This window comes from Chrysemys picta, chromosome 2, assembly GCF_011386835.1.
Source record: "Chrysemys picta bellii isolate R12L10 chromosome 2, ASM1138683v2, whole genome shotgun sequence".
NCBI classification, from domain to species: domain Eukaryota; kingdom Metazoa; phylum Chordata; order Testudines; family Emydidae; genus Chrysemys; species Chrysemys picta.
The window spans coordinates 15,711,688-15,736,632 of NC_088792.1; the positions used below are offsets into that span (position 1 = coordinate 15,711,688).

Below are 24,945 nucleotides of genomic sequence, written 5' to 3' on the forward strand. Positions count from 1 at the left end.
GACACCCCCCTCTGCCATTTTGCATTTTGGAGGCTTGCAAGCATGGCTCAGGTCAGTGTACTGCCCTCAGGCACACCATGTAGATAAGCTAGTGTTTATCCCAGACAAAGACTTGTCATCTCTGGTTTGGTGGATCAACCAAGACAACATTGCAGTGGAGTCCTGTTCTCATCTACTCTCCCCATTTTGGCCTTGGTAACAGACACTTCCACCATGGGGTGGGGAGTGCATTTGGGTGATCTATAGGCTTGGGGATTGTGATCTACTTACAAAGCCAACCTACACATACATATTATTGAGCTACTTGCAATATTCAGAACATCAGCAGTTTTTGCCACATGCACAGGGCAGGACCATCCAGGTGCTCTCCAACAGCACCACAACAGTATTTTATGTGAAAAAGGAGGGAATGCCAGATCAGGCAGCATGTGCCAGGAGACAGTCAGGTGGTGCCATTTCTGCATATGGAATTTGTTAACTCTTAAAGCCTCTCACCACCTGCTGGGAGTTTAGAATGGCCTAGGAGATTGCTTGAGCAGGTCATTCAATCTGGATCACGAGTGATCTATCAACACAGGTGTGCCAAGATCAGTGTTTCAATATGTGGGGTTCCTACAGTAGACTTGTTTGCAACTCACCAGAGTAGAAAATGTCCCTGATTCTGTTTGAGAATGTGTCACAGCATCTTGGATGCATTCCTCTTTCTATGGGACAAGGATCTGCTATATGTGTATCCACCAGTACCACTTTGCAATCACTCAAAGAAGAAACGGTTACTCATCTTTTCATAACAGTTGTTCTTTGAGATGTGTTGCATATGTCCCTTACATGACCCACATTCCTTCCCCAGCACGAGAGTCAATCATTCAAACTCTGGTGCAAAGGAACTGAAGGATGGGCAGGATGACTCCACTCTTTACACCCTTGGCTTGGACCACGAGGGTAGCAAGGGTGCATGCATAGCCACCCAGTCAGGTACCTAAGGAAAACTCTCTGGCACTGGTGCATGAGACATGCAAAGGACATGTGCAACACATCTCAAAGAGTGACCATGGGTGGGAGGGATAGTTCAGTAGTTTGAGCATTGGTCTGCTAAACCCAGCGTTGTGAGCTCAATCCTTGAGGGGGCCACTTAGGAATCTGGGGCAAAAATCAGTACTTGTTCCTGCTGGTGAAGGCAGGGGGCTGGACTAAATGACCTTTCAAGGTCCCTTCCAGTTCTAGGAGATAGGATATCTCCATTAATTAAAAAAATTATTAAACGAGATGTGTGAGTAACCATTTATTGTTTTCTATGAAGAGAGGACAGATGAAAGAAGCCCCATTTATAACTTAGTTTGTGGCTCTGAATAATACATCTCTAAACATCACTTCTCTTTGATCCTGAACACAGAGCACTTTTGCATTCTTTTATACTATATCTTACAAAATCTGTTTGGGATTTTTTTTAGATAGAGATAATTTCTATACCAGACTTTGTCTTAGGTAAGGGGATGTCCTGAAGAATAAATCAAGCTTGTGGTTGCTTGCCTTTTTGACCAAACAGTTCCTAGATTGACAGTCTGCCATTAATAGTAACATTTATAACTTGCGCTTTTTATAATTTTAATTTAATACAATTAAAATTTTCTGTCTATTATTCTATACATAGCGCAAACCACAATAACTAACATGTACATACATCTTTCATAATATAGTATAAAAGAAAGTAGTGTAGAATGTTAAAGCAAAATGGAACTTATAAAACTGTATTCCAGGGCGTGAAAATAGTGGTATCTTATAAAATTTGGCAAAGGCAAGTTTGCAATAGCCTAACAGTCTAAGAATAAATTGTATCATCATTGGCAATCCCTTGAAGTTGAGGATGATTGTATTTCATGAATTGTCCATTTCAAGTTATCTGCGAGTCTGCTGGTGACTGTTGAGGCCTATTCTAGAGCCACAGACTCTGTCACATTGCAAACATATATTTCTGAGCAGGGTGGGTTAACGTGGGATGTTGGTTCGAGCCATGGCACACCCTGATGTTACAATCTCAAACACCCTTTCTCTCAGATGACCAAAAGCTCGGCTAGCACATTTAAGCTGGTACTGGATTTCTTTGTCAATGCCAGCTGTCTGTGAGAGGTGGCTTCCAAGATATGGGAAATGCACAGTGTTCTCTAGAAGGCTATCGTGGATCTGTGTTGCTGGTGCTGGGAGTTGTGCACTAGGAGCTTGCTGACAGAGGACCTTTGTCTTCTGGATGTTGAGTGTCATCCCCATTTTCTGGTATGCACAGCAAAGATGATGGTCGTCTGAAGATCTGTTTCTGAGTGAGCACACACTACAGCGTTATCAGCGTACTGACGCTCAACGACTAAGGTCGGTGACGTTTTGGTTATGGATCGGAAGCGGCCTAGGTTGAACAGCTTACCATCCATTCGATAAATTAGCTGCACTGCTGCTGGGATCTTGTCAGTGACCAAATAGAGCAAGCGTTCTCCAACTTCATTGCACCGTCACCCCTTTCTGACAGCACAAATTATTACACAATCCCCGGAGTGGGGGACCGAAGCCTGAGCCCAGCTGCCCCGGGTGGCAGGGCCAAAGCCCAAGCCCCACCATCCCGGGTGGGGGGAAGCGAGGGGGGAAAGCCAAAGGGCAAGGTCTTCAGCCCCAGGCAGGGGGCCTGTAACCTGAGCCTCACTACCCAGGGCTGAAGCCCTTGGCTTTGGCTTCAGCCCTGGGTGGTGGGGCTCAGGCTTTCACTTTGGTTCCAGGCCCCAGCAAGTCTGAGCCAGCCCTGGTGACCCCATTAAAATGGGGTCATGACCCACAGTTTGAGAATTGCTGAAATAGAGCATCACAGCAAGGAAGATGGAGAAGAGTCTCAGGGCAGTGACACAGCCCTGCTTAATGCCTGTCTTCACCTTAAAAGGAGCTGTAGTAGATTCATTACAAAGGATCACTGCTTGCTTGTCATCATGAAGGAGATGAAGAATAATGACAAATTTTGGTGGACATCCATACTTCAGAAGGATTTCCCACAGTGCTACCCTGTTTATAGAGTCAAAGGTGTTTGTCAGGTCAATGAATGCCAGATATGTCTGTGTTGTTCTCTACATTTTTCCTGCAGCTGGCGAGCAGTAAAGATTATGTCAGTAGTGCCTCTAGATGGTCTAAACCCACACTGAGATTCAGGAAGAATGTCTTTGGCAAGAGGAAGAAGACAGTTCGTGAGAAATCTAGCAAGGACTTTTGCTGAAATTGCCAGCAGAGAGATTCCTCTATAATTTCCACAGTCAGATTTATCTCCTTTCTTAAAGATCATTGCAAACATAGCATCTCTAAGTTCATCTGGGATTTTATCATGGTTCCAGATTTTCAAAATAAGAGTGTATAGCTGTAAGGTGAGATCTTCTCCCCACTGCTTATAGATTTCTGCAGTAATTCGATCGACTCCAGATGCCTTGTTGTTCTTCATCTGTTTAACAGCTGTACAGACATCTTCCATGGTTGGAAGTATTCCGGGTTCATCTCTGATCAGGTGTTGTGGGATGAAGGTGAAGATACTGTCATCAACAGCAGAGTCCCGATTGAGGAGATCTTTGAAATGTTCCTTCCAGTGTGCGTTGACAGCTTCCATTTCTTTGATCAACTCCTTTCAGGGGAGGTTGGCCTCCAGATGCACGGGACATAAATGGTTTTAACTGCATTAAAAAAGCCATGCATATCGTGGATTTTGGCGAGGAGTTGAATAAATTGTATAATATTTTAATCAATCACTATTTTTGAATCAATATTGAAGTTTACTCCTACAGCTGCTTCTTGAAAAAAATAAATTCTATTCTGTTCTGTTCTACTTAGATCCTTTGACAGTGTCCACCTTTGTGACATCTGTGCACTTTCCAGAGTAAGGCGATTAAATAAAAGATTGTCTATCAAATGTGGTTCCTTTCCATTCCACTCTCATTGGAGGGAAATTAAATGAGAGAGTGTGACAATCTGTACCCTTATGTTCACCCTTATGGCCCTGCCACACTCCGCCCCAGAAAAGGGCAGTTGAGAGGTCCTCCAAGCTGCCTAGAGTGGCTGTGTGGGAAGCAGCCAATCAGTACCCAGCAGGCTAGTATAAGAAGAGCTGCAGGGCCAGAGTGAGTTTAGTTCCTTGCTAAAGCTGAAGGAGAATGGATGGTACTATGGGGTGGCTGCTGGAATGCCACCAGGACAAGGCGCTGAGGTAAGGGTGAAAAATGTTCTGAAGCCATGGGGGGGGGAGGTGTCCCAGGGAATTGTAGCAGCAACACAGTTTATTTAAAGGGACATGGCAGATGGCTGCTATCTTATAGGGTCCCTGGGCTGGGACCTGGAGTAGAGGATGGGCCTGGGTCCCCTCCACCAGCCACTGGGAAAGTGGCCTGGACTTTGAGACACCCCAGAAAGGGGGACTGAACTGTAGTAGCCCAGCTGGAGAGCTGCAGCTTGAGAGGGTGAAAACATTGCCTCCTGGGAGGGAGCCCTGGGACACTGCTCTATATTGGAGCAGGGACAGCTTGACAGAGACATTACAGAGGGCACTGAGAGAGGCCCCTATTGTACCCCAGAAGGGGTCTGCTTTGTTTTTATTTCACATACAGACTGTCTGACTCAACCAGAGGGCTGAGTCACCAAAGACCTACCACAAAGTGAGAGAGAGAGAATACAGGCACACACACTGAGATAGGGGGCACTCGCAAGAGGTGAGTGCACCCCATTACATATGGTACCAGAAGTGGGGATATTTGGCTCAGCCCCTGCAAACAAGGGGCCCATGGAAGATCTGATAGCTCTAGGCCAGCAGCAGCAGGCTGCGGGAGCTGCAAAACTCCCTCCATCAAGCCACCCAGCAACGGCCCAGCGAAACCCAGGAGGGGCTTCAACAGCAGCAACTCCAGGATCACCAGTCTCAGGCTTGGCAGGGAGCCAGGCAGCCACCACATCATCCACCCAAGCCCAGATGCCTCAAAATAAAGATCCAGGGGGCTCTTGCAAAAGGTTAGTGCACCCCATTACATATACCTTGAGAGGTATCATTTGAAAACTCATCAATTTCCAATCACTATTGTCCTGGTAAAATATGTGACAACGTTGTACGTAAAGTTATAAGGTTCTACTGTATGATATTACTGAGACCTCTTCCAAGGTCTGAAAACAGCCATAAACTAGTTCCTCAGAGACAAAAGGCAAACTGATGCCTGAACCGGGTGTCAACAAAATCAAACAGACCATCACCTGGTTAAGCAGCCATTCTTTGGCAGGAAAAAGTGTGTGAGCGAGAAATGTACATCTTGGCAAAGAAAGAGCTGGAGGTTCTTCTTCGAGTGCTTGCTCATATCCATTCCATTAGGTGTGTGCGCGCCGCGTGCACGATCGTCGGAAGATTTTTACCCTAGCAACACCGGCGGGTCGGCTGTGGAGCCCCCTAGAGTGGCGCCTTCATGGCGCTGAATATATACCCCAGCCGACCCGGCGCCCCCTCAGTTCCTTCTTACCGCCCCTGACGGTCGTTGGAACTGTGGAGCGCTGCTTAGCTGTTCTCCACTCTCCCTAGCTTAGTTCGTTATTCGCAGTTATAGTTATAGTTATAGTCCTAGAGTTTATAGTTAAATAGTTCAATAGTTTTAAGAGTTGTCTAGTTGTTATAATAGTTCAGGGGATTAAGGGGGTCGTCTCCCCCTTTCTCCCCCGGCCGCGGGGCCGGGCTCATGCCCAACGCTCCCGGCTTCAAGCTGTGCGCCTCCTGCGCTAAGCCTATGCCCACGAGCGACCCGCACGATTCCTGTCTGAAGTGCCTGGGAGAGTCCCATCAAACAGATAAGTGCAAGATCTGTAAGGCCTTCAGACCAAGGACCAAGAAGGAGCGGGACTTTCGGCTCCGGCAACTCCTGATGGAGGCGGCACTTAGTCCGGACGCTCCATCTACAAGTCAGGCCCCGGCACCTAGCGCCTCGGTGCGCAGTGCCCCGGCGGCACCGGCCATGACGACCACGCGAGTGGCGTCAGATGAGCCTTCCCGGCACCGGACCTCGTCGGCACCGAAAGCACAGCAAGTGCCTCGGCGCCGGTCATTATCCCCAGGGCATAAGAAAGCCCATAAGACGGGGACCTCCGTGCCGAAGACGCTGGCTCCCCCAGTGCCGGGGGTAGAGCCGCGTACGCCGGTGGAGCACCGGAAACAGGTGCCTCCAGCACCGTCGACTCCGGCGCCGAGGCCGTTGAGTCCGGTGCAGACGGCGTCTCCACCGAGGCAGGCGGTGATACAGTGCCTCCCGTCGACGCCAGAGACCTTCACGGCGGCGAGAGACTTAATAGCTCTCACGGAGCCGGCACCGCCTCAACCACCGGCACCGACGGCACCGTTGCCTCGCCCGGTCCAGTCGAGGGGGAAACCTGCCTTGATGCGCCCTCCATCGCAAGGGCTGGAACCTCGGCACCGATCCAGGTCCCGAAGCAGGTCCCCACGCCGCTCGCAGTCCCGGCACCGAATATCACCTCGGCACCGGTCGTACTCGCGGCCAAGATCTTCTTCGCGGCACCGCTCTACGTCTCGGCACCGCTATGATCGTCGGCACCGATCAACGTCGAGACGTAGTTCTCGGCACCGCTACGGTCGCCGCTCGACGTCGAGAGGCCGCTCCCGGTACCGGGCATACTCCAGGTCCTCGTCGAGGTCCAGATCCGACTCCCGGTACCGACGAGGTCATCGGCACCGGTCGCGGTCCCGGCACCGATCGCCGGCACCGCGTGGAGATAGATCATCTCCAGACCGGCACCGTGCGGCACCGCAGCCCACGGGAATCGTCTCGACGCTCTCGGCACCGCCATGGCCGTCGAGATCGGGGTCTCGCTCCTCGGAGGACCTCTCGAGATCGGCATACCCCCCTCAAGGGCAAGCCGAGGAACAGGACTTGGGCCATTGGCAGAACATAACAGAGGACCATTCTCATGGCCCATCTCGCTGGTCGTTTTGGACCCCGTGGGCGTACCATCAGGCGCAAGGGGCTCCAGTTGCTTCGACCTCTCGCTCCGGTCACTCTGTTAGAAGGGCCCCGGAGTCCACCATCTCTCGGCCTCCGCCAGGGGGCATGGAGGCTTCCGTGTCCGCACCACCTGACGCCCTGGACTCAAGCGCAGGTGATGCTCCGGCCCAGGAGCAGGGAGCCCAGGACCCTCCCTTGGATCCTGTCCCACCGGAGGCATCTTCCTCTTCCTCTCCGGATGAGGCAGTGGCGGGCACATCGTGCACAGGTCCACCTCCAATAGATCTTCGGGCTCACCAAGATCTTCTGCGTCGGATGGCCCGTAATATGGACCTGCAGGCGGAGGAGATAGTGGAGGTGCACGACCCCATCGTGAATATCCTCGCAGCGGATGCCCCATCGAGGGTGGCGTTACCCCTGATCCGCACGATACAAGCCAATGTATCTACGATATGGCAGACTCCTGCCTCTATCCCACCCACAGCGAGAGGGGTGGAAAGGGAATACTTTGTTCCGTCTAAAGACTACGGGTACTTGTATACCCACCCCCAGCCGTGTTCACTGGTGGTGGCATCAGTGAACGCAAGGGAGCGCCACGGTCAGCAGGCCGCAGCGCCCAAATCGAAGGAGGCTAAGCGCCTCGATTTATTCGGCCGTAAAGTTTACTCAGCCGGAGGGTTGCAACTTAGAGCGGCTAATCAACAGGCGCTCTTGAGCCGCTATAGCTTTAACTCCTGGAACTCTATGGGGAAGTTCAAGGAGTTGGTTCCCCAAGAGTCCAGGGAGGAGTTTGGAGCCCTGGTGGAGGAGGGTAAGAAGGTGGCTCGGACCTCCTTACAGGCCTCCTTAGACATAGCGGACTCTGCTGCGAGAACCCTGGCCTCAGGTATCGCTATGCGGAGGATCTCCTGGCTCCAGGTTTCGGGTCTGCCTCAGGAACTGCAGCAAACCCTGCAGGATCTGCCCTTTGAAGGACTAGGGCTGTTTTCCGAAAAGACGGACTCTCGCCTGCAGAGCCTCAAGGACTCCAGGACGATCATGCGTTCCTTGGGGATGCATGTTGTGGGCCCTCAGCGCAGGCCTTTTAGACCGCAGCCTCAGCGCTTCTACCCCCCCCCCGCCTCGTCAGAGACAGGACTCGACCCGGAGGCGAGGGCGAGGTGGTAGAAGAAGGTGGACCGGCCCTCAACCTGGTCAGAACCAGGGGCCACCTAGACCACCTTCAGGCCCCAGGCAGAACTTTTGAAGGTGCGGTCGAGGACGGCGCCCCAGTCATCCCACAGGATCCAGTTTTCTTCAATCCCCCCCTCCTCCCCCCCTTCCCCGTCCCTCTTCAGGGACCCTTCTCACGAGCAACTTCTTATACAGGAAGTTTCCACGCTCCTTGCTATGGGGGCCATAGAGGAGGTTCCAGTGGAGTTAAGGGGCAGGGGATTCTATTCCCGTTACTTCCTCATTCCCAAGTCCAAAGGAGGTCTGCGACCCATCTTGGACTTGCGCGGACTCAACAAATTCGTAGTAAAGTTGAAGTTCCGCATGGCCTCTTTGGGGGCCATCATCCCTTCCCTCGATCCTGGAGACTGGTTCGCCGCCCTCGACATGAAAGATGCATACTTTCACATAGCAATTTACCCGCCTCACAGACGCTTCCTGCGATTCGTAGTAAGCAAAGTGCACTATCAATTTGCAGTCCTTCCCTTCGGCCTATCCTCGGCCCCAAGGGTGTTCACGAAATGTATGGCTGTCGTGGCAGCGTACCTTCGTCGGCAAGGGATACAGGTGTTCCCGTACCTAGACGACTGGCTGGTACGCGGTCGCACCAAAGAACAAGTTCGAGATCACGTCCACATAATAGTGCACACATTCAACAAGTTGGGTATCCTACTCAACAAGGACAAATCCACTCTAGAACCTACCCAGAGAATAGAATTCATCGGCGCGGTTCTAGACTCCAGACGTGCACAAGCCATCCTGCCAGACAATCGCTTTTGCACCATCACGAGCCTCATTCAAGGACTCAAGGCCTTCCCAACTACCACGGTGAGGTCGTGCCTCACCCTGCTGGGTCACATGGCTTCCTGCACGTACGTAACCAGGCATGCCAGACTTCGGCTTCGCCCACTCCAGACCTGGGTGTCATCAAGATACCGCCCACATCGGGACAGCCTGAACATGGTGGTCACGGTCCCGAACTCGGTCCTGACCTCCCTCACATGGTGGCTAGACCACAAGGTGGTTTGCGAGGGGATGCCGTTTCACGCCCCACAACCCTCTCTGCACCTGGTCACAGACGCTTCATCCCTGGGTTGGGGCGCCCATCTCAACGAACACCATACCCAGGGCCTGTGGACTGCACCCCAGATAGCCCTGCACATCAATGTTCGGGAACTGATGGCGGTGCGCCTGGCGTGCCAGGCATTTCTCAATCTCCTACGTGGCCGCTGTGTGTTAGTTCTCATCGACAACACCACCGCCATGTTTTACATCAACAAGCAAGGAGGAGCACGTTCGTCAATGCTATGCCAAGAGGCCATTCGCCTGTGGGACTTCTGCATCGCCCACTCAATCCATCTCACGGCATCGTTCCTCCCTGGAGTCCAGAACACTCTGGCGGACCGACTCAGCAGGTCCTTTCAAACACACGAGTGGTCTATCCGTCCGGACATCATACATTCCGTTTTCCAGAACTGGGGGTTTCCCCAGATAGACCTGTTTGCATCTCGAGACAACAGGAAGTGCCACGTGTTCTGCTCCCTGCAAGGTCGAGCTCCGGGCTCCCTCTCGGACGCGTTTCTCCTTCCCTGGAAGGACCACCTGTTTTATGCCTTCCCTCCGTTTCCTCTGGTCCACAAGGTACTGCTCAAATTGCGCAGAGACCAGGCACAGGTGATTATGATCGCCCCAGCGTGGCCGAGACAACATTGGTACACCACGCTGTTGGAGCTCTCGGTTCAGACACCGATCCCGCTTCCATTATGCCCGGACCTCATCTCTCAGGACCACGGCCGCCTGCGTCACCCCGACCTGCAATCACTCCACCTCACGGCGTGGCTGCTCCATGGTTCACCCAGGCAGAGCAGCAGTGCTCGCACTCTGTCCAACAGATTTTGCTGAGCAGTAGGAAGCCCTCAACACGGACCACATACTTGGCCAAGTGGAAGCGGTTCTCCTGTTGGTGCGAACAACGAGCCACGTCCCCGTTGCAGGCACCTATTCCTCTCATTTTGGAATATCTCCTCTCCCTAAAACAGCAAGGGTTGGCGATATCTTCAATTAGAGTTCACCTGGCCGCTATATCGGCCTTTCACCCAGGGGAACTCGCATCCTCGGTATTCTCTAACCCGATGGTCGTTAGATTCCTCAAGGGCTTAGACCGGACGTACCCACAACAACGTCAGCCCGTTCCGACGTGGGACCTCAACCTGGTTCTCTCCAAGCTCACAGGTCCTCCATTCGAGCCACTGGCCACCTGTTCACTTCTGTACCTATCCTGGAAGACAGCCTTCCTCGTAGCCATCACCTCAGCAAGGCGCGTTTCTGAACTCAGGGCGCTTACATCCGAGCCCCCTTACACGGTTTTCCATAAGGATAAAGTGCAGCTTCGTCCACATCCTGCCTTTCTCCCTAAGGTGGTTTCTCCTTTTCATATCAACCAGGATATATTTCTCCCGGTCTTTCATCCTAAACCACATGCTACTCGCCAGGATCAACGTTTGCATTCTCTGGACGTACGCAGGGCCCTGGCCTTCTATATTGACCGCACAAGGCACTTTAGAAAGACGACGCAACTCTTCGTTGCAGTGGCCGACCGAATGAAAGGCTCACCGGTCTCCTCACAACGCCTATCCTCCTGGATTACGTCTTGCATCCGGACTTGCTATGACCTGGCAGGTGTCTCAGCACCGCACCTCACCGCTCACTCCACGAGGGCCCAAGCTTCCTCGACTGCTTTCCTGGCGCAAGTTCCGATCCAGGACATCTGTAGAGCGGCGGTTTGGTCATCAGTCCACACGTTTACAGCTCACTATGCACTAGTGCAGCAGTCCAGGGACGATGCTGCCTTCGGATCAGCGGTTTTGCACACAGCAATGTCTCACTCCGACCCCACCACCTAAGTTGGGCTTGGGAGTCACCTAATGGAATGGATATGAGCAAGCACTCGAAGAAGAAAAGACGGTTACTCACCGTTGTAACTGTTGTTCTTCGAGATGTGTTGCTCATATCCATTCCAAACCCGCCCCCCGTCCCCACTGTCGGAGTAGCCGGCAAGAAGGAACTGAGGGGGCGCCGGGTCGGCTGGGGTATATATTCAGCGCCATGAAGGCGCCACTCTAGGGGGCTCCACAGCCGACCCGCCGGTGTTGCTAGGGTAAAAATCTTCCGACGATCGTGCACGCGGCGCGCACACACCTAATGGAATGGATATGAGCAACACATCTCGAAGAACAACAGTTACAACGGTGAGTAACCGTCTTTTCCCATCCCCATAGACCCTCTGTCTCCTGAACCCCAGCTGACGATGATCTTCAAAGGGAAAAGAGAACTGTAAGAAAGGGGAACAGATGCCTCAAAGTATTCCTCCCTTTCTCTCTGCCTGCAGCATCAACAACACCTGAAGGACAAGGAAAGTAACCCTGAACTGTGGAGGGGTCCAGGCTGAACGGAACCCAGCCAATAAGACTGCTGAAGCATGTGGCGAGAAAGGCCTTTGCTTTAAAAGCATTTAGCTTGCTAAGTTAGATATTGTGTGTTACCTTTTATTTTCTTGTAACCAATTCTGACTTTAATCACTTAAAATCTATCTTTCTGTAGTTAATAAACTTGTTTTATTGGATTGATGTGTTTGGGAAACTCCAGTTGAGATAACAATTTTTGTGCATGTCATTTTCTATTAATAAAATGACGGACTTTATATGAGCTTATATTGTCCAGGAGAGGACTGGGCAGTATAAGATATACATTTCTGGAGGAAAGTCTAGGACTGGAAGTTTGCTGGCATTGCTCTGCAGTGTAATTCAAGAGTGGCTGGTTATAGCACTCATACAGCATAGCTGGGAGTAACTTACATGCTGGAGGCGGTGCGTGAGCAGAACAGGAATGGTTGCTCCCACAGTGAAGCAGTGTAAAAGGCACCCCAGGTTGAAGACTTGAGAGGATACAGCTGTTCAGCAGTCCAGATTGTATCCTGGGTAATGTCAGAGGAAATTTTTTTTTTATTTGAGTGGGTTAGAAGTGGTAAATTAATACGCTATGTACTGTTCTTAGGGAAGAAAATATTGAAGCATGCTTTGCACTGAAACATAGGGGGACTTGTGATAGTAAGGCCATCTTTTAGGTATCCATCTATCTTGAGTACTTACATGTTGCTCATTACTGTAGCATCTTACAACTGTTAATGTATTTATTGTCACAACATCTCTGAGAGATAGGAAAGTGCTATTATCCCCATTTTAAAGATAGGCACAAAGATACCAAGTTACTTTCCCCTGGTCACACAGGCTTCCTGTGTCAGAGCAGGGAATTGAACTCTCATCTCCCAAGTTTCAGACTAGCACTCATTACAACCATACATCCTCTCATTATCCTGGGATCAGCTCGGGTAGTACTGTGAAATAAGGACCAAGTCCATAAACTTAATGTGATACTCTATGAGAAGCCAGTGAAGAGAGCGAAGCACCAGGATACTGTATTGGTGGTAATCTGTGCCCTCAATGAGGCATGCTGTTGCATTCTGCACCCACTGCAGTTTTCTCAAGGCTTATGTTTTTGAGCCCAAGTAAATTGCATTGCTATAATCCGGTTGGGGAGGTATTCTTATGACCAGGTCAGTGGTAGCAAGAATGGGACAAAATCTTCCTAATTGTTTGGTGATGATAGAAAGTGTCATACGTGCTTTTTTTGCAAGAACTTTGTGTCAGGGAGGAGGCTTGAAAGACTGCCAAGATGTGGACTGTCTTGATGTTCTGTGGGTATACATTGTCGGCTGGAGAGAGCTGCAATTTGATGGCTAGCTCTTTGAAGCGTTAACCTCTGTCTTCTTGGGATTCAATTTCAATAAGCTCTACCTGAGCCATGTGGTGATGTTGGCCAGTCACTGGGAAAACAGGGTGACCTTATTGTTATCCTAGGTTGAAAATGACAAATTTGGGTCATTTTTATATTGTTGACATTAGAGCCCATGAAGTCTCCCCATTTCTCCCATTGGCTAAATGTAAATACTGATTGAAGTTGGGGAGAGAATTAATCCATGTGGTTCTCCACAAATGAGAAATCTGGTAGCAAAGGTAGCTTCTGTGTGTGACTCTGAAGAAAGGATTCTTATAATTAGAGAGCATTTCTTTGGACCACTGTCATTTCCCTCAGATGGGATAATAGTATCTTGCAATCAGCCATAATGAATATTGTGGAGAGGTCCAGGAGTGAGACAATGGACATTTGTTCTTTATATATAGTAAGAGATCTTCCATTAGCAGTAACAGTACTGTTTCTGTTCTGTATCCTGGCCAAAACCAGATTATGTTAGATCCTTTCCTTATGCCCCAAACAGAAAAGGAAGGACAAGGCTTAGCATTTTTGATAAACTACTTTTTTCTCTGCAAGGAAAAGGCAAAGCCTTTTAAGCCTCCTTTAAAAAAAATCATAGTGATGCAAAAAAGGGCACTTGGTAGGCATGCAGATTTTAAAATGTTGTCCAGAGATTTTTTCAAACTGCAAATATTTACATCAACAATTGCTGTAGTACTACATCCAGTGAGGTATCTTGCATCCAACACAGAAATATATTTCAACAAGCCACATGAGTCTTAGGCACTCAGCACAATGATATACACAGTATGAAAACAGATGCATGTTACTTATCTAAGAACTTTAATTTTGTAACATTTAAAGGGTCTTTTGTTTGTTTGCTTGTTTCTAAACTTTTGCAGGTATAATATAACCTTTTTAACAGTAACTTTCCCTTTAAGTGCCAAGGACACTAGCAGTTTTGCTGGCATTGACAGAACATTATCATTCTCCCTTGTAACACAGAAATAGGCCTTAAACATTTTCTGACCTCATCTGGCTATTTCATAAAAGATAATCAAACGTACATATGTATATCTAGTTTTCTTGATTTGATAATTTAACATTGAACATTTAACAATAAAACACTTCTTTTTCTTTCATTTTAAAGGTGTTGGAGTTGCTGGTGTTTTAAAGTCTCCGTCATTGTTGAGAATCATTCGCTTGGTGCGGATTAGCCGAATCCTGAGACTAATACGGCAAGCCCAAGGAATTAGAACTCTCCTTTTTACATTATTGATGTCCCTTCCTGCTCTGTTCAATATTGGTCTCCTGCTTTTTCTGATCATGTATATTTATGCTATTTTGGGCATGGCTCACTTTGCCTGCGCTAATTGGGATGGTGGGATTGATAACATTTTCAACTTCCAAACCTTCGGTGGCAGTATGCTCTGCCTCTTCCAGATCACAACGTCAGCCGGCTGGGATGGCCTTCTTAACCCTTTCTTAGGGACAAGATCTGACTCTTGTGCTCCAAATTTAATTATACAACCTAGCGACAATATTTCTTGTGTAAATAGCTCTGTAGCAATGATATATTTTGTAAGTTATGTCATTATATCATTTCTTATTGTTGTAAACATGTATATAGCTGTTATTTTAGAGAACTTGAATGTTGCTACTGAGGAAAGTACAGAGCCTTTATGTGAAGATGACTTTGATATGTTTTATGAAATATGGGGGAAGTTTGATTCTGAGGCGACTCAGTTTATTGAGTATTCGGCACTTTCGGACTTTGCAGATGCTTTGGAAAAACCCTTACGTGTATCAAAACCCAACAAAATTCAGCTGATAGCAATGGATCTTCCTCTGTTTAGTGGAGATAGGATCTACTACTGGGATATTTTGCTTGCTTTTATCAGAAGAGTGTTAGGAGAATCTGGGGAGATGGACAAACTAATGATGGAGAATAAGCTTAAGATTGCCATTCCATCCAAGCTTGCTTATAAACCAATCACAACTACCCTTAGAAGAAGACAAGAGGAGCTTTCTGCCGTTATTATCCAAAGGGCCTTCCGGTCCCATTTGATTCAATGTTCTATGAAACAGGGCTCTTTTTCATACCAACACAGAACCTGTGACAGTAGCATCTCAGAAGAAGATGTATCTGAGAAGGAAGGTAGCCAGTTAGATAGATCACAAACTGCATCTTCCATTTCTTTCCCTCCATCTTATGATAGTGTCACTGGGGCCACTAATGATAACTTGCAGGTGACAATTACAGACTCAAGCAAAGCCAATTAACTTAGATGGAAATAACCTTTTAATTCCAGAATATAATACTATAACTTAAGAATAATTATAGTAGTCTTTATTAAGAGTTAATGATTGCATAACCCTTACAATGATGAATGTTTAGCTTTGCGAGTTCTCCCCAACATGAGTAGGAGTTACACAACTGAGTCCTAAATATGAGTTGCAACTCAAACAATGGCAATTTTATCTTTAGCTACTGAAGTAAAGTTTTCAACTTAGTATTTTAGCATTGCTTGGTGCTTATTCACAGAAGGAATCTGTACAAGATCATACCAGTTATATCAGTGGTTGTATATAAACATACTAGACTGTAAAACAATAAATATGGTTATATCTATTCACAGGTAAAGCCTGGCTGTATAAATTTATTTTGAGTAATATAAGTATGTTTGTTTATAGCATTATATGACCTTATGTTTGTTTAAAAAACATGGTTTATTGTAGTAAAAAGGCAACATTTACTGTATATGTTGGGAATGGTATTGCCTAATTTTCATATTTAGGCACCTAAGTAAAAGTGGCCTGGTTTTCAGATTGCAGAGCACATGCATCTTCCACTCACTTCAGAGAGACTTATTGGTGCTCAGAACATTTTGAGGATCAGACTGTATTTATTGAGGTGCCTCACTTTAGGCATCTACATTTGAAAATTTGCCCTTAACCCATCTGTATCCCAATTTGTTAGAAAAGGGGTGTGTGTGTGGGGGGGAACATGTGAGGGGGAGAAGGCTATAGGATGTTGTGTGAATTCATTGAAGTTTTTAAAGTGCTTTGGAAATAAAAAGTGATATATACAATTTTTCATCATCATACTGCAACTAACCTGTCACAGAAAATATTACCTGGTAATCTGATACACATACCTTGAATTTGTATCTAGACAGAAGATTTTGGGAGTAGCTGTTTTTCCCTACTGGCTGTGAGATAAGTGTGACGGGTTGGATCACAGAAACCCTCTTGGGAGCTGCCACCTGATGTGCCAAGACTACTTCTGCCCCTGCTTTCCCTGCCAGCTCAGGACTCCAGCACCCTGTCTTGCTGAGCCAGACACTCCCGTCTGTTCCAACACAGACCCAGGAGCTGAATTACTTGCCCCAAAGCTACAGATTTACCTGAAAGCAGCTAACAGAAGTGTGCTTGTCTTTAACACTCAGATGCCCAACTCCCTGTGGGGTCTAAACCCAAATAAATCCGTTTTTACCCTGTATAAAGCTAATACAGGGTAAACTCATAAATTGTTCGCCCTCTACAACACTGATAGAGAGATATGCACAGTTGTTTGCTCCCCCAGGTATTAATACATACTCTGGGTCAATTAATAAGTAAAAAGTGATTTTATTAAATACAGAAAGTAGGATTTAAGTGGTTCCAAGTAGTAACAGACAGAACAAAGTAAGTCACCAAGCAAAATAAAATAAAATGTGCAAATCTATGTCTAATCAAACTGAATACAGATAATCTCACTCTCAGAGATGCTTCAGTAAGTTTTTTCCTCAGACTGGACCCGTTCCAGGCCTGGGCACAATTCTTTCCCCTGGTACAGCTCTTGTTCCAGCTCAGGTGGTAGCTAGGGGATTCTTCATGATGGCTCCTCTCTCCCTTTGTTCTGTTCCACCCCTTTATATATATCTTTTGCATAAGGCGAGAATCCTTTGTCCCCCTCAGGGTTTCCAGCCCCTCCTTCTTAATGGAAAGACAGCAAGTTAAAGATGGATTCCAATTCAGGTGACAAGATCACATGTCACTCCAAGATTTCATTGCCCTCTTGTCAGCACACACGTATACAGGAAGACTTACAGGTAAAACACACCCATCTGCAGACAATTGTCCTGGTTAATGGGAGTCATCAAGATTCCAAACCACCATTAATGGCCCACACTTTGCATAATTACAATAGGCCCTCAGAGTTATATTTTATATTTCTAGTTTCAGATACAAGAATGATACATTTATACAAATTGGATGATCACACTCAGTAGATTATAAGCTTTGTAATGATACCTTACAAGAGACCTTTTGCATGAAGCATATTCCAGTTACATTATATTCACTCATTAGCATATTTTTATAAAATTATATAGACTGCAACGTCACACCCTCCTTCTGAACTTACTGCCAGAGACTTGGACACTGACCATGGTGGAGGCAGTATACCTAAAATTTGTTTTTGGGCTCTCCTATGGGGCAGACACTCCTGTGTCCCCCAAAAGGGAAAGAGAACCTGATCCAGCTATAGGTTCACAGCTACCAGCTATGACAGACCTTTCACTGGCCAGCAAAATCCCCCTCCCCCTTTCACTCGGGTTGGGTTTGCTTCCAGCTAGAGTCCTTGGGGTTTGTTCCCACCGCAGCAGTCACCAGGACCCCAACTTCCAGCCCCAGGATACATGTCTCTGTGCATCTCTTCCACTCCATTACAGCCAGTTCATGCTTCTGGGTCTTAATTGCTTTGTCTCTTAAGTCCAGGCTGGTGGGCAGCCTTTTCTTTTTCCAGGGAAGCCTTTTCCTGAGCAAATTGTACATCAATTTCCATTCGTCTTCCCTTGAGACCATCACTCGATGAGCTGGGATACCACAGAAAACCCCTCCTGCCAGAACAGGCACCCCTCCATTCCTGTCTTGCTAAGTTAGACACTCCAGTCAGCTTCAGCACAGACACAGAGGTTGGGCCACACCCATCTGCAGTTCACTGAAACTGAGATGCACTCAGCTCAGGCAGGGCTTCTTAGTTAACAGATTTCAGAGTAGCAGCCGTGTTAGTCTGTATCTGCAAAAAGAAGAACAGGAGTACTTGTGGCACCTTAGAGACTAACAAATTTATTAGAGCATAAGCTTTCGTGGGTTACATCCCACTTCTTCGGATGTATATAGAGTGGAATAAATATTGAGGAGATATATATACACACATACAGAGAACATAAACAGGTGGGAGTTGTCTTACCAACTCTGAGAGGCCAATTAAGTAAAAGAAAAAAAACTTTTGAAGTGATAATCAAGATAGCCCAGTACAGACAGTTTGATAAGAAGTGTGAGAATACTTACAAGGGGAGATAGATTCAATGTTTGTAATGGCTCAGCCATTCCCAGTCCTTATTCAATCCTGAGTTGATTGTATCTAGTTTGCATATCAATTCCAGCTCAGCAGTCTCTCGTTGGAGTCTGTTTTTGAAGTTTTTCTGTTGTAATATAGCCACCCGCAGGTCTGTCATTGAATGACCAGACAGGTTAAAGTGTTCTCCCACTGGTTTTTGAGTATTATGATTCCTGATGTCAGATTTGTGTCCTTTAATTCTTTTGCGGAGAGACTGTCCGGTTTGGCCAATGTACATGGCAGAGGGGCATTGCTGGCACATGATGGCATATATCACATTGGTAGATGTGCAGGTGAACGAGCACATCTAATCACATCAGCCATACCATCAGGGGCTATCTATTTTTTTCTCTCTTACTTAATTGGCCTCTCAGAGTTGGTAAGACAACTCCCACCTGTTCATGCTCTCTGTATGTGTGTATATATATCTCCTCAATATATGTTCCACTCTATATGCATCCGAAGAAGTGGGCTGCAGTCCACGAAAGCTTATGCTCTAATAAATTTGTTAGTCTCTAAGGTGCCACAAGTACTCTTGTTCTTTTTATGTAATAGAGTGATATCCTAAAAAGATTAGGCGACCATTGATGATAATACAGAATAGTTTTCTGCCAAATGCTTCACGATTAAACATAATTTATTTTATTTTTGCAAGACCCTATTGTTGCCTGCCCAGAACTGGGCCCGAGATGGCAAACAGGGGGTTCGTCGCCCGGTGTGCTTGGCACCAATAAAGACACCGAGGGAAGAAAGCAAGCCAAGTTTATTTCAGAGCTCTGAAATGGCACTAGGAGACCAGCATGTCTCAAATCCAGTGCAACAAATACAAACAAATTTTCTCTTTTTATATTCCAAGCTGTTTCTGTGCAAGCCTTTGTTCTGTTACTCCCTTTTACCCCTCCCTTCCAGACAACTGTTACAATAAACTCTACATAAGCTTGTGAGGAAACTTTCTCAGTCTTTGCGACCTTGGATTAGATGCCTGCAAACTAACTACCCCTCCTTTCCCTTGCTTCTTATCTCTATTATTTCTGCTAGTGTGAATGAAACTGCAGCCATCTGCTAAAAAGCTGACATTACATTTCTGCTTCAGCCTACTTCAGAGCATGTAAGCAGTTAGCATAGAAGTAGGTGAGAGTTCCCAAGATGGAGTCACTGTGGTTCAGGTAGGCCCAGAGCAAAAGAGTTTCATCGACACTTTTGGCCTTCTGCTCTCCTGAGTTACCTGGTAGCTATACCTAGTGGACCCCAACACTATGAAACCAATTGTAATTAAAAACTATATTGCATTTTATTCAAATATCCTACTAAAGTGAGTCTGAAGTAGGTCTTAACTAAACACATTCAAAACTCTCTAAAATTGCAAAATTAGTGTCAAAACCTTTGTACGGTTGGCTTTTATCTTTTTTATTTTTTTAACTTGAGAACTGAAATATAGATGTTACATTTGTAATATATTTGGAACTTCCATAGAACCTCAGGTAACTTTTTATGCAACTCTTTATTAAAGGAGATACTTATAACAATATATCAGTGGTGTAACCTCCAAGTACACTGATATTAAGCTAAATTTTGCCCTGAAGTACATCCCTTGCAGCCCTCCCCCAAATTGAAGACTTTGCCTCCTTGTTTAAAATATTTACTTACTTACTTACTACCTAATGGTGGATTTTGTAAAGAGCATTAGGGGAGCTAGGTGCCCAAATTATATTGAAATTCAAAGAGACTTGGGTATGTATCTCTTTTACAATCCTTTGAAAATGCCAGCCTGAAAGCATGATAGATGCTGCTGTTATCTCGTGATTGATTTATTAAAGGTAACAGAATAAAGAATTAAAAATAACAAACAGCAAGAAAAGATCAGTGGATTCATAGATCCATAGATTTTAGGGATAGAAAGGACACTTGTGATTGTCTAGTCTCACATTCTGAATATTATAGGTATAGAATTCATTCAGTAATTCCTGAATCAAGCCCATAACTTCTGATTGAGCTGGAGGATATATGTTAGAAAGACATCCAGTCTTGATTTAAAGACTTCAAGTGATAGAGAATCCAAAACATTCCTTGTTCCACTGGTAAATTGTTCCACTGGTTGATTAACCCCACAGACACTGCAGGACACATTAAGCTATTTGTATCCCAAAATGTCAACTTTATATTTCTTCTTTAAGTGGAAAAAAGAACAACTAATACTTTTTATGTGAAGTTGTTTTATTTAATCGGTGTTTCCATGATAACTCCAGCTCTTGTTCAACATCTGAACACCATTAGATGGCAGCATCTACCATGTTTAAAATGTGGTTAATCTATATTGAAAAAATGCAAAACTTGCTGTATATCTTCCTTTGGAGGTATTAAAATTATTTGCCTAATAAATATGAGAATAAACTCATGATTGGTATGAGTCTTGCTAATGAGTCTCTCTCCTCCCACACATGCTCCCAAACCAGCTGCAAATCTTTGCAGTGCTTGTCCCCTCAATTTGGTATATCTTTTGTATGCAACAGATCTTATTTCTTCAGCCACCAGTGCTGCCTTTTACTGTTTCCCTTCCTTCTGCCTTGACAGAACCAGGTTTTGAAACAAAGGGTTCCTGCCATCCGCTAAAGCCATATAAGGCAGGGAGTGACATCATCTGTGGTTCTTCACTCCCCACACAAGCAGACACCTGGAAACACCTGAGGAACAAAGACTGAACTGGGGGAAGTGCTAGACCCAAGCTAAAGGGATTTCTAGCCTGTGTATGAAAGACCTAGAGATTCCAAGCTGTAAAACAAGTGCAGCTTGTCCCTTAAGAATCTGCAGCCTGCTTCTATAATTTCTCAGGATGAGAATCTGCTAGTTCAGATCCTATCTTTCTAGTATCTTAGACTTAGTTTACGTTTTGTTTATTTACAAGGTAATCTGCTTTGATCTGTTTGCTATCACTTAAAATCTATCTTTTGTTGTTAAAATATATTTTATGTTTTAATCCAAACCAGCGATCTTTGGCTGGAGAGCTTGGGGAAAATCTCTGCTTGGTTACCAGAAGTGTGCATTGTTCTCTTCACATTGAGGGACAGGTAGACCGTGTATTAAACCCATATACTGGTCAGATTTGACCATGGCAAGGCAGGACAGTACTGCTTTGGGTTCCTAGGGAGGCTGGTGGTTAGAGAGCATGCGTGTAACTGCAGCTGGGTGTGTCCCTACCTGTGTGAATGCTGGTGAAAGTGCAGGCTGGAGGGTTTTGCAGCTTGTCACAGCAGCACAGTGTGAGAGGGAGCCCAGGCTGGTGGGTCAGAGGGCTCAGTGATACCCCAGTTCCAGGTGGCATCCTGGGGGGAACCTGGCACAGTGAGTTTATTGAGTACCACTACACTTTAAACTAGCAGAGGCTGATATCTGCTGGTGTTGAAGTAGAAATACATGAGAGGTAAATACTTTTTCATTTAGTAGAGGCTGCCAATTCAGTGGCTTTGGACAAAATTACATTCTGTAATTCTAGTAACAGAAAATAATCTCAATGAGAAATTCCGTAGAGTTTGCTTAAAAGTCTGTCCTATTTGCATATTCTCCTCCTCTTTCTCATGTCAGTATTAAAGTGGCTTTGGTCCACATTGAATTATGTCCCAGCATCAGAGGAAAGATGATATTGTGGTTAATGACAGGTTTCAGAGTAGCAGCCGTGTTAGTCTGTATCCGCAAAAAGAACAGGAGTACTTGTGGCACCTTAGAGACTAACAAATTTATTTGAGCATAAGCTTTCTGGGCTACAGCCCACGTCATCAGATGCATAGAATGGAACATATAGTAAGAATATATATATATATATATATATACACACACATACAAAACATGAAAAGGTGGGAGTAGCCATACTAACATCTAATTAATTAAGATGAGTTATAATCAGCAGGAGAAAAAAAAAACTTTTGTAGTGATAATCAAGATGGCCCATGTCAGACAGCTGACAAGAGGTGTGAGGATACTGAACATGGGGAAACTGATTCAATCTGTGTAATGACTCAGCCATTCCCAGACTCTATTCAAGCCTAAATTAATGGTATCTAGTTTGCATATTAATTCAAGTTCAGCAGTTTCTCTTTGGAGTCTAGTATCAGAGGGGTAGCCGTGTTAGTCTGGATCTGTAAAAGCAGCAAAGAGTCCTGTGGCACCTTATAGATTAACAGACGTATTGGAGCATGAGCTTTCGTGGGTGAATAACCTCTTTGGAGTCTGTTTTTGAAGCTTTTCTGTTGCAAAATTGCCACCTTTAAGTCTGTTACTGAGTGACCAGAGAGGTTGAAGTGTTCTCCTACTGGTTTTTGAATGTTATGATTCCTGATGTCAGATTTGTGTCCATTTATTCTTTTGCGTAGAGTCTGTCCGGTTTGGCCAATGTACATGGCAGAGGGGCATTGCTGGCACATGATGGTATATATCACATTGGTAGATGTGCAGGTGAACGAGCCCCTAATGGCATGGCTGATGTGATTAGGTCCTATGATGGTGCCACTTGAATAGATATGTAGACAGAGTTGGCATTGGGCTTTGTTGCAAGGATAGGTTCCTGGGTTAGTGTTTTTGTTGTGTGGTGTGTGGTTGCTGGTGAGTATTTGTTTCAGGTTGGGGGGCTGTCTGTAAGCGAGGACTGGTCTGTCTCCCAAGATCTGTGAGAGTGAGGGATCATCTTTCTGGAAAAAAATCTGAAAAAACAGATTGACAGAGCCAGAAGAGTACCCAGAAGTCACCTACTACAGGACAGGCCCAACAAAGAAAATAACAGAACGCCACTGGCCATCACCTTCAGCCCCCAACTAAAACCTCTCCAGCGAATCATCAAATATCTACAACCTATCCTGAAAGATGATCCCTTACTCTCACAGATCTTGGGAGACAGACCAGTCCTGCATAAGAAGAATTTTTGGGTCATATAGATCCATTTTAGTGGCTTTATGTTACTCCCCTTTCCTAGCCCCTTGTGAAGGTGGTATGACCAGGGAAGAAAGACCATGGCAGCAATATTTCTGCACTTCAGTTTTCCCCAGCTGCCCACATTAGCCTTTAAGAGTCATAGGCAGCCAGGCACAACTGATAACAGTCTTAAGGCTGCTCTAAGTTCCACCAGTGGCTGAAGTGGCCCCAAGACTGGATAGCTGCAACAGTGGCAGGAACTCACCTTTCTCCCCCTCATCTTTGTGGTACTGTGCTAAGCACAGCTTAGCCAGACCAAAGAATCTGGCCATTAGGTCTGCCAGAAGGTTCAGAGAGTAATTATTTTGTAAAGAAAATTAATAGCATCTAATTCACCAACAGCTTTATCTGTTGTATTGGGAAAAGCTCTTGAAGGGTCAGAAGAGAAGCTGGGACCCCAAATACCTAGACTGATGAAATGACAGTTGATGTCCCAGTCAGGACCAGAAGGGACTAATGTTAGCAGTGACACATTTGGATATGATGCAGTTGAAGAGAGGTTCTATCGGAAAGAGACCGTTCAGAAGATTGTGACAGGACACTAAATTAAATACAATAGCGAAAAAAACCACAAAGTGTTTGAAAAATGCTAGAAGGGAGAGAAGTGATGTAGTTAAAGAGTGAGTCTCACCTCCTGACGCAACTTTTAAAATGTATGGAGTTTCTTTTATTAAAGTCCAAGTTGCTTAAAAATAAATAAATAGATATAAATAAATAGATAAAGAAATTAAATATAAAATAATAAATAATAAAATAAATGTATGTAAATAAATAGAAATAAATAGAATAAATAAATTTTAGCTCAAATTAGAATTTATCATCCTTTGCTTCTGTTTCCTATTTTTTGATGGGGTTTGCTGGTTCTGCTATAGTGTAAGTTCTTCTGGTCAGGGATGGTATCTTAGTCTATGTTTTGTAAATTGCTGTTGTAGCAAAGAGGTATGGCCACCCTCAGAGATTGACAGGGAGGGATGTCCAGATGCCCCTTGGTTGGCAGAACCAGGAAGCCCACACTTACCATGCCGGAAGCAGAGGGGTGGGACAGGAACAGGAAGTATAAAAAGTGTGCCCTGTAGCTCAGTTTAGCACCAGCTGCCAAAGGAAACGGATGTGTTCTCCCCACTGCTGATGCAAGAACCCACAGAAGACTTTAGTGACTGTAGCAGGATGAGCACCCACTCCAGCCCTGAAGGGGTGAAGGGGTTGGAAAAGCCCTGCAGGGGACTGGGGCTGGGGGAGGGAGCAAAACCCCACTGATTGGCAGAAGTGGCTGCAGCTGGGGCCATGCCCCAATCAGGGCCCAGCTGGCCCTATAAAGGCGGTAAGCCAGGAGCTCAAGTAGATAGTCTCTCTCTGCATTCAGAGAGGGATGGGCCTGGCTGCAGGGAGCTTAGCCAAGTGCCTAGAGTGGAGCAGGGCTGGGGAGCGGCCAGGGGAGCCGGGGAGCTCTGGCCTAGGAAAGCCCCAGGCTGCAGGCCTAGTGGAAGGCCCAAGGGGCACTTGCCTTGCAGGAGCCAAAGGCAGCAGGTCCAAACCCCTTTGCCTGTGATGAGTGGCTGATACTGCAGTCTGCCC

The 24,945-nt window shown here is 46.1% G+C and overlaps 1 protein-coding gene across 1 annotated transcript in view; it reads left to right on the forward strand.

Annotated features, from left to right (window-relative positions):
* LOC101949665 (sodium channel protein type 5 subunit alpha-like) overlaps positions 1 to 15,976 on the forward strand; it is a 121,895-nt gene extending 105,919 nt beyond the window's left edge. The window contains exon 25 of the mRNA XM_065582404.1: positions 14,176 to 15,976. Coding sequence (XP_065438476.1) covers positions 14,176 to 15,308 — 1,133 coding nt within the window. The 3' untranslated portion in view covers positions 15,309 to 15,976. The remainder of the gene's footprint in view (positions 1 to 14,175) is intronic.
* The last annotated feature ends 8,969 nt before the right edge of the window (positions 15,977 to 24,945 follow it).